General features: G+C 44.2%; 1 protein-coding gene across 3 annotated transcripts in view; it reads left to right on the forward strand.

Moving 5' to 3' along the window:
• Window positions 1–4,600, forward strand: part of TTC39A (tetratricopeptide repeat domain 39A) — a gene marked incomplete at its 5' end in the record, with an annotated part of 50,079 nt that extends 45,479 nt beyond the window's left edge. For all 3 annotated transcript variants that reach the window (XM_080921792.1, XM_080921791.1, XM_080921793.1), the window contains 5 exons: window positions 854–974; window positions 2,432–2,543; window positions 2,901–3,015; window positions 3,686–3,802; window positions 4,221–4,600. In XM_080921792.1, coding sequence (XP_080777918.1) covers window positions 854–974; window positions 2,432–2,543; window positions 2,901–3,015; window positions 3,686–3,802; window positions 4,221–4,344 — 589 coding nt within the window. In that variant the 3' untranslated portion in view covers window positions 4,345–4,600. The remainder of the gene's footprint in view (window positions 1–853; window positions 975–2,431; window positions 2,544–2,900; window positions 3,016–3,685; window positions 3,803–4,220) is intronic.
• Window positions 4,601–10,404: the final 5,804 nt, after the last annotated feature.

Consider the following 10,404-nt stretch of genomic DNA (forward strand, 5'->3'; position numbering starts at 1 on the left):
TATTCTCTATCACTTATTCAAGCCCAGCCTGGAGTTGGAGGATGGTGTTTAGAACTCTCTTCCCATGTGGAGATGAGGCTGGCCAGCTTCATGCTGGGCCTTTGTTAGTGCCGACACAGCACTTTATGTGCATAGTGCCTGCTGCTAGAGCAAACTGTGGCCCTAGCTCAAGAGTTCTCCCACAAACCTTGAGAGGAGGTATACTTTTGAGATTAGAAAACAAACCCAGAAAGGTTCTTCAGTGAATACACAGTAAGGAATCTGGGGTGGCCTCACTCATCCAACTGTTAGACTCATACAGCTATAGTTCCATACGGGGGTCTGAGATCCCAGCCACACCCAGAGCCCAGGCAGCTGGTGAGGCACCAGTCAAGGCATGCCCAGCCGTGTGCACTTATTCTATCCTGGAAACAGCTGAGGAGGCCACAGGTCGGGAGGCTGGAGTTAATGAAGGGTTTGAGATGTTTGTGCAGGTCCCTCCTTTCTCTGGGTGTTTGTTGGTCATGCCTGTGAAACTGGGATTAGACTTCTGTGGGCCCTACCAGATGGCCTGGCAGAGAAGGGAGATAACGAGGCAGGCCTGGGAGAAACCTAGACACATCCTCACACTGCCAGCTCTGAAACCTTTGCTCAAACACCCTCAAAAGCAACCAGGCCACGCAGAAACTGTGAAGTGGCTTGCATCTTGAAATACTTCGTAGAGTCAAGTTCTCCCATCATACAGTGTGGAAACTGAGGTCTAGACAGGCAAGCAAAGGCTGAAGATCTGTTCTCGTCACTGGGGATTTGGACATGTTAGGCAGGACCTCTGCCACTGACCTGTATCCTCAACCATTCTTTCCCATTTCTTCAGGGCTGTGCCAGGCTTGAAGCTCAAGATTGCTGGGAAATCTCTACCCACAGAGAAGTTCGCTATCCGGAAGTCCAGGCGCTACCTCTCCCCCAACCCCATCTCCTTGCCAATCCCTGCTCTGGTGGGTAGGAAGAGAACTCTGGGACAGAAGGTGGATGAAGGGACTAGAAAGGGTTTCACAATTCACCTTGGCTAAGACACAGGTCAGCAGGCTGCACTTGGATGCCCCAAGGTCGAACAGCTGCCTAGATACTAGATAACACCCCAGTGCCAAGTAGAGAGATCACCTGGCTGTCTTGTTCCTACAATGACTGTTCTGTTGTCACAGGGTTCTAATTGCTGTTTACATAGTCATCTTCATTAGATCAACTTTTCTGAAGTGAGGGTTGGGGTCTCAAGCCGTATTATGTTTGACTCTGAACAGAACCTTCATGGTATAAGGTGTAAAGCAGGTCAGTAATAACTTGAATAGCTCACACAGATGAAGTCAAATATTTGCATTCAGAGATGCAAGGCTCCAGGGCCACTGTTAGGCTAATTCCATGAATTACTGGAGCTGGCAACAGGTAAGCTGAGTCCAGAAAAGTAGGAGCCCTGCCCTGCTCGTTGGATAAACTTTTGTGGACAAACTTTACTGTGTGTAACCCAAGGGGGTCCTTGTACCTACTGTAAAGTCAGATCTTCATTGGCACCTGGCCCAGTTCTAAAGTGTTTACAGACTGAGTGTGGCAGCACATGTGGGAAGTATCGGCAGCCTGGAATACAAGAGACCCTGTCTCAAAAAGAAAATTAAGATGGACAATAAAGTTCTTGCTATCAAATATGGGATGGGGTTTATGGGAAGTGTGGAAGTGACTGTACAGTTTCTGTAGAAAGTGACCTTAAATGCACCACAAGGGCAGGCCATGTGCTGCGGGTCCTTCTAGAGCTGTTATCACCAGTTTTCTTTCTTGATATCACAGAGCAACGTAAGGAACACTGATCTAAATCTACACTGTAACAAAAACCCTAACAATCTTTAGGGCTTTACAGAAACTGTATTCAGTATCCATTGATGGTTTAGGAACTATGACTCTAAGCTAAGTTACTCAAAATGAAAGTTTAATGAATTTCCTATATCAGTCAAGGAGAAAAGGATCAGAATGCTTTCTAATTTCCACCTTGAGGTTGCCACCCTTGAGCTGCTGTGGAGGAAAGGGACAGTCTTAGGCTCCACTGTCCTCAGATGCTTAGTAGTTTCCTCCAATAAGGGAGGCCCCTGCCAGCTGGAGCAGGGAGGGGGGATCCCTCTACAGTGTTGGGCGTGGCCTAGTCCTTAAGGGAAGAGTCTAAATGAGGAGAGGGAGGTGTTCATGCAAGTTATAGTAGGCAAGTAGCAGAAACCTATTGGCAGATGGATTTACTCCTGGTAAGGCTGCTTCCACAAGGTACAGCTTTATAGGCTGAAGGGGACCTGGGGATCAGGGATCCAAAGGCCTCAAGGCCTTTTGAACTGAGCTGCCTGTTTTACAGGCGGGAAAACTGGGCCCTGCTGAGGCAGAGTCCTGGAACTGACTTGCCCCACTCTCTCTCTCTCAGGAGATGATGTACATCTGGAATGGCTATGCTGTGATTGGGAAGCAGCCGAAACTCACTGACGGGATGCTTGAAGTCATCACCAAAGCTGAAGAGATGCTGGCAATGGGCCCAGGTGATTACCCTCAGGCTCCTGATCCTGACAGGCTAGGTCAAGGTCTTTAGAGTTCAAGGTTCCTCTGCCCAAAAATGTCCTCATCCCTCTATCCTACTAACCAGCCTTTTGGAAGAGTGTTAGCTCCTCTAAGCAAGTGTCCCGTCTCCTGTCCAGGGCCTTCTCTTGAGCTTCCTCCAGTCACTCCTAACTCTCTCTGGAGCCATTTTCTCAATATCTGTCTTTTCTTCTCAGCTGTGAGTCCCCTGAGGTGAATCATGTCTTGATTCACTTGTGTCCTGGGTTCCACAGAGGGGCTCCCTGAGTAACTGTTGCAGAAGTGAGCAAGCCTTTCTTCCCCCACACCTCTATTCTCAGAGAATGAGTACTCAGCAGATGACGACTGCCTGGTCAAATTGCTGAAAGGCCTGTGTCTGAAATACCTGGGCCGAATCCAGGAGGCAGAGGAGAATTTCAGGAGCATTTCTGCCAAGTAAGTGCCTTTGGCTGCTCCTGCTGGGCTTTTCCAAAAAGCCAACTAACTCATTCACCATCCATGTGCTGATGTCTACTCTGTGCCAGGATAAGGGATACCAGGAAAGGTTATCAGGGCAACATCTAATTTGGATGCTTATGGTTCATGGCTTTAATCTTTGCACTTGGGAGGCAGAGGCAGAAAGATTTCTAAGAGTTTTGAGGCCAAGACATTATGAAGACTTGTTCAATAAGCACAAATGAATTTGGAAGTTTAGCTGGTAGACAAAAACAAAGGAGAAAGTTTTAAGTGGAGTATGCCTGGGCACAGAACAGACACCAGAAGCTGGTGAGAACAGTGAGAACCTTCCCTGCCAACTATAGAGAAAGGCCAGACTAAGAAGGGCCTTGTCTTCACAGGGTTAAGCTACCCTGCAGATGGTCAGGAAAGGATGTGGCAAGGAAGACTGTTTCTTTAGGACAGAGTGGAGCGAGGGTCAGAGATACCAAGATAGGGAACAGGCTCCCCAGTTTAATAGACCAATGTGGAGAAACGGGTTTGGACAAACAGGGAGGTGATCTAAGGATTCTAAAAGGCTCTGGTGAAAATCCCAGCTTTTCTAAGGTAAGTTCTGAGAAGGCTGTGGTGAGGACTTGAAAGGTGGGCTGTGACTGCTTCTGTTTTACAGTGAAAAGAAGATTAAATATGACCATTACTTGATTCCAAATGCCCTATTGGAGCTGGCCCTGCTATTTATGGAGCAAGGCAGAAATGAAGAGGCCATCAAACTCCTAGACTCTGCAAAGTAAGGCTTGGTCAATCACATTTCCTCTCTGTGATCCCTCTGAACTGAGGTGCCCAGGTTAACAGTGTTCTGGGAACACAGTTCTGACATGCTACAACAGAGCTTTCCCCTCAGTTTACAAATAATTAGCTGGAATTCTTGAGTCAGTGAGTTTCCAATGGCCTACCCTAAGCCAGCCGTAGAGCTGGTATAAAGACCTACATCCCCAAAAGGACTGAGTGGTAAGTGTAACCCCTTTTAAATAAGCCTTCCATTGGGCAGGGCTTGGCTTAGTCTTGAATCCCTTCAAAATCCTAAAATCTACAAAGTTTAAGTTGTATACAGAGGAGGTGGTTTCTCACATAGCCTGGATGGGGGACTGGAGTGTGACACCTCTTGGAAAAGCCCAGCTTCACCTGTCTGATCCTCTTCCCTTTAGGCAAAACTACAAGAATTACTCCATGGAGTCAAGGACACACTTTCGAATCCAGGCAGCCACACTGCAGGCCAGATCTTCCCTAGGAGATGGCAGCCGGTCTCCAGTCTCATCGGCCTCTGTGTAGCTTTCTGCAGCACTCTTGGGCAAAATTTAGCAGACAGCTAGCTGGACAGAGCTCTGGAAACATTTCAAAAGATCTCTTCCCTGCCCTGCCTTGGGGTCCACCTGGTGCTCCAGTGGGACTGCACAAGAATCTGTGCAAAGACAGCATTTCTACCAGTGTGGCCAAAGCCTTCACACATACGGGTACTTGTTTTACACTGTGATGTTTAAGAGAATGTATGAACAGTTTACATTTCTTTAGAAATACATTGATGGGATTATAGTTGGTGTTATATAAAAAAAAGACAAAACAAATCCACCCCCCCCCCAAAAAAAAAAAAAAAAAAAAAAACCAAAAACCTCCAACTGCCTGTAAATCTGTTTACTTCCTGATCTGGAAGTAATCTCTCTATCAAAGGCCAAACTGCTTTTCAAACCTCAGCCTTTGATGACAGGAGTTCCTAGCACCTGAGACTTTGGCTTCAAAGTTCTACCTTGCAAATTCTAGGACAGCCAGCACTACACAAATAGACACTGGATCTAAAAATAAAAATAAAACAAAACAAATTAAGTTGCTAACATTTAAAATCGAGTTTTTAAATAATTTTGTCTTCTAATTGAAAAGAAAAGAAAAAAAAAAAAAAAAAAAAAAGGCAAGAGGATCAGACCAGGCCACTCCTGGAGAGTCTGAAGCCAGATGAGGTACTAAACTCTTGACTAAACATACATGGCAAAGACCTGGCAATAGTAACCCTTAACACAAGACAACAAACAGGAGGCTACCCTACAGCCCACATTATGTCAGCCAAAAAACACAGAACTACACAAAAGAATCCTTTCTACAGACATGCTCTTTATGTTCCTTTTCTAAAGCCTAGATGCTGGCAGACCATCCTGGGCAGGACAGGGTGAGGGATCAGCTACAGAATGAGGGTGAGCCCCGAGGCCTCTACCACTATGCCAAAGCAGCACAGGTCACGACACTAACACTATAAAATGCAGCTTACAAAACTGCCTTTGCTTCCATTTTAAACTGTCTGCTATTGCTAATTTCCTGTTGGACTTCATTTAACTAGTCCATTTGTACCTCAGTTGCCCTGGTTGTAGCTTGACTAATGACAGTTCAGTGGATTAGACCTCTTGTACCCCACCTGTGGCTTCTGAGGTAGTCTGGAAAGAGAACACCAGGTTTCTAAATCTAATCCCATCCTATCCCAGGCTCCTTCATGTCCTGAGTCATTCTAGGACTCTTCTCTAGTGCAGACTTCCATAGCACCTCTTCCCTGCAGGAGACTGATAGCTGGGAAGCCCAGAGGGCAGGTGATACGAAGTCCAAATCTTGTGGCACAAATGGACCAGTTGCCAGGGGATGTGAATGGGCCCTTGGCTATGTCATCTAGCGCAGATGCTCACTGGTCTGCAGGGTGGTTGGCAGTATGCTGGTCCCTATCTGCTCTCCCACACCTTGGCAGGTTTCCCTATTTCCTTATCTTTTGAGTCAGTGAGTGTTTCCAAGACAGTTATCGCCACGCACAGCAAAAAGTCAAAACCTGACACCAAAACTAGCCCCAAAAGGCCAATGTTAAGCCAAGGCTCATGTGTAGGCAAGATTCCCAGCAAGGATGACAAGGGAAGTCTTCAGAAAGTCTCAGCAGGCTGGGCCATTTAACAAAGCAATCAAACCCACTTAACTTAGAATTCCTTAATTCTAAGATGATGGGGAACCAACAAGCTCCTGTTTTACTGCAAATACACAGCCTTCCGGAGTGCCTCTTCAACAACTATTGCCTACTGTCCTCAATCCTCAGTTTAATGAGAAGGCTGGATTCGGAAATCCAATGGTAAATGGGAGCATCTCATACCTCCTCAGCTTCTGCTTTCCAAGGTCAAAAGGTGGTGTTCTTCTGGGTTAGCAAAGCTTCTCTAAAACCAGGTGAGAAGTTCAATATTGACCAATAGGAAGACAGATAATGAAAGAGTTCCCTGAAGGCGCACAGTTGCCAGCAGACTATGATAAGCAGACATCAGAGACATCACAGCCCAACACCTTGCAGATGACTAGGAAGGGCTGTTTTCCTTCATACTAAGGGTCTGCTGGACATGCTGACACATGCCAATATTCCCAGTGCTTGAGTAGTAAAAGATTAAGAATTTCTGCTGCACAGTGTGGCATAATCCCAGCACTCAGAAGGCACATCTCTGAGTTCAAGGCCAGCCCAGTCTACAGAGTTCCAGGACACCCAGGGCTACACAGAGAAGCCTGTCTTAAAAAAACAAAAAATAAAAAGTAAAGGAAATCTGCTGAGCAGCTCAACAAATCATTGAAACCAAGGGAAAAAACCTATGTTCTATGGAAAAAAAAAAAAAAACCTAGTAGTAAGTGTTCACACCTGCTAGTTGCTACCAAACTAGTTGTAATCTTTATAGGCACCCTGTGAGGAGCTGAATGAGATCACAGACCCATTGTGCATCACAAATACTATGCTTCAAATATCTGAAGCCGAAACTGAATTCTAAAGCCCATCCTCTGCTAAACTGTTGACCAACTTATCAGTTTCATGCCAGACTTACACTGAATATTGTGGAATCATTAAAGATGGAAGCGGTACCCACTAATTCCACCTTTGAAAATATTTGTAACACATGTTACATAAGACATGGGTCCCCATTCTGCATGGTACCATGGGATTCAACAAATCCAAAAGAAAACAAATTCATCTAAAAACAAAACCAAAAAGTGGGGTTGAGAAGGTGGCTCAGTTGAGTATAAAGTTACTTATGAGAACCTAAATTCAGATCCCAAGCATCCATGTTTAAAAAAAGCAAGCAAGCTGGATTGAGAAGTGCACCTTAGTTCAGCACTGTGGCAGCAGAGACAGGTGGATCCCCAGAGGATCCCCCACCCCCACACAGATGATTCCCTTGAGTTGTCTTAAGTGGATGCTGGTACTTTAGAGATCTACCTGTCTGTGCCTCCTGAGTTCTTGGGATTAAAGGTGTGCACCACCATGCCTAGTGGATGCTGGGATTTGCATTCTCTACAAACTCTGTACATGCTCATAACAGCTGAGCTATCTCTCCAGGTCCCAATTATAATTATGTCTTTAGTTGTGATGTCTCATGCCTATAATTTCAGCATTTGGGAGGCCAAAACAGGATAGCTCTAGAGTACAAAGCCATCCTGAGCTTCAAAACACCTATTTTTGTTTTTAGATTTTTGAGTCCTGATCTCACTGTGGTCATATCTCAAACTCGGATCATGTGAAATCTCGGATTAAAGTTATAGACCAGCAAGTCCAGACTTGTTTTACAAATACTAATAACTACCATCTGCTCATTGAGCACCCCCTATTTTAGGGGTTAACACACAGAGGAATGTCTACTCAAGGAGACAGACACCTTACCTACCAGCTCAGATGATCCACAGGTCAGAATCTAAGGCCCTGGGAACCCACCGGTGGTTCAGTGTTTGACATGCAGGCCTGACCACCTGGGTGTGATCCATGGAATCCACAAGTGAAAGACAACTGATTCCAAAAGTTATCTCCTCTACATGCCTGCCAAGTGCTTCATAATGTTAACAATGATTAAAATTAGGTAAATAAATCTCAGCAGTTCCCTTAGAGAACTGCAGGTCTTTGGTATGATTAAATTAGGCCATTTCTAGTGCTGCCATTAAAACCACTAGTTTTTGGCTTTGCTCCTGCATTAGGCATTCTCTTCAAGTGGCTTTGCATGACAGGATACGTGGCAGACACTTCAGGTCTCCTGTCCTTAGCAGCAAAGGGTTTCTTCTAAACCCAGTTTGCAAAATGCAGTGTAGGAACAGATTTGGCTTGGCTCAGCATCTATCACTTAGGCAACAAGTTCAAAAGTTTAAGTCTCAGACTATTATTAGCATCATTTGTGAGCTTGTTAAGGTCATTCTCAGACCTAGAAGCTGTATGCTGAAAGTTCAAACAAAGTCTTTTCAGATGAATCTGATGCTCTCAAGTTCCTGAAGCACTGGCTAGAGACTGGGCTCACTAGGAAGGTAGCAATTCAATGGTTTTGCTGCTGTTCTTGCTAGAAGCAAGTAGCAAGACTGGGACTCCTCGTGTAGTGTTAGCTGGCCTAGAACTGAGCAATCCACCTGTAGCTTCCAACTGTTTATCAGACCTCCCTCCCCACCAGACATGGTCAGATTTCTCTTTTCATTTGCAAAACAAGTGTCTTACTTCTGTGGGGGCTTATATAAAATATAAGCACATAAAGAATAGTCATAGGGTAAAAATGTGTGGTTTAGTTCAGAAGTAGTCAGCTATAAACAATGTACAAAGCAAGCTAAAGGGAAGGCAGGCGTGATGGTGTAAAAAGGCTGAGACACTTTACAAGGTACAAGTCCTAGGAAGACAGCCACCTCATCCCAGTTTTGACTTACTTTCAGCCCAACAGGAAGCTATTAGTTTTTAGCTGCTATGTCAAGAATGGATTATCTGGGGTTAAAAATGGCCTACAGCTCCCTCCAACTGTTTCTGGCTTGTCTAAAACACTACCAAAAATGACTTAGAAGAAATTAATGCTGTTTTCAAGTACACATTGATCACTTGGTTCGTTTGGTAAGAATTGGCATTTCATAGTCATTGGAAATAGGTAATTAACTGTAAAGTTATACTTGGCCCCTACATAAACACACACACCTGTGTGTGTGTGTGTGGGGGTGTGTGAAATGTGGAGCAGAGAGCAGGCATCAGTAGAGAATGAATACACGTTGCTAATGTTCGAGACTGAGGACCTAGAGTGGAACTAGACTCAGAAAATATGATATACAAGGCTGTTATCCTCAAAATGGAACTCTTTAACCTTCATGCATACATACATGTATGTAACACATACAAAACTTAGATAATTTAGTCACTGCCTGACATTCAGTGTTATTAAAAGCAAACTACTCAATAAAGTGAAAAATTAAATTGTGAAGGTAATTCTGAAACTCCTTTTACAAAGGACTTAATAAAACACTGGACCTAATGAGAACATTATGGCATTATGGATCAATAAAAAAGGTTGTAAACTGCCTTATCTAGATTTTCTGTACCAATGCTAAAACAGCAAGGAAAGACAGGAAAGGACACATGGCAAGAAGCCTATGTAGCCTTGCCTATGACTTAAGTCACAAATAATTAACAATCCTCCAACGCTCTTGTCAATCAGCTAAGAAAATCAACACCGAAATGTACCAAAGCAAACTTGGGAAAGAATTAGCTACCAATTATTTCAAACAGTGCACCAAATGGCTTGGGGACTGTAGTGGTTTGATAAATGCCCCCATAGGCTTTCACAGCTCAACTCCTGGTTCTTAGACACAGAGCCTTGTCTGTATTTCATGAGGTTAGGTTATAGCTCACCCCACCTTACAGTTTTTGTTCTTTGCTTCCTAGGTGCAGATGAAAGGTAAAATCTCTGCTTCTTTCAGCTGCTACTAGGACTTCCCGACCATTATGCAAAATGCCCTCTAGAAATAAGCCCAAATAATATTCCGATACTCTTGTCTAGGCCTCTAACACAAGACAGAATGAAAATTCTTTCAGGGACCATTTGATACCGCTCAGGTAATTATCATGTGGGTCAATCAGTGACTAGGTATGATTGTATTTTAACATAAAATTAGCACCTAAGAGTCATCTTGATAGTTTTAGTTGATATGTTAGAACGGGAGCCACAAACTGTTTCTTTCCCAAACTTAAAGCCAACTCTTCTTGTGTTCATAAATTTCAAAACTAAAGGTTAAAAAATTAGTTCATTTTCAAGCATGTGCAAGCAAATATAAAAAATGATTGCTAAAATTGATACCCATAATCCCAGTACTAAGGAAGCCAATACAGGAGGGCTGCCATAAGATTACCTCATCTACAGTGTGCACTAGACCAGCCTGGGTTACAGAGTTAGATCCTATCTCAAAGGATCAGATGTACAGATTGTACCTAGGTAACCAGGTTATTTGTTGCTGTTGGTACTGGGGCTGAACTCAGGGCCTCTAGTAAGGTAGGAAGGCACTCTGCTAAGCTTCATATCCCCAGCACATAATAGTAGCATCATTCTA

The sequence above is a fragment of the Micromys minutus genome (assembly GCF_963924665.1).
Source record: "Micromys minutus genome assembly, chromosome: 9".
Classification (NCBI taxonomy): Eukaryota; Metazoa; Chordata; class Mammalia; order Rodentia; family Muridae; genus Micromys; species Micromys minutus.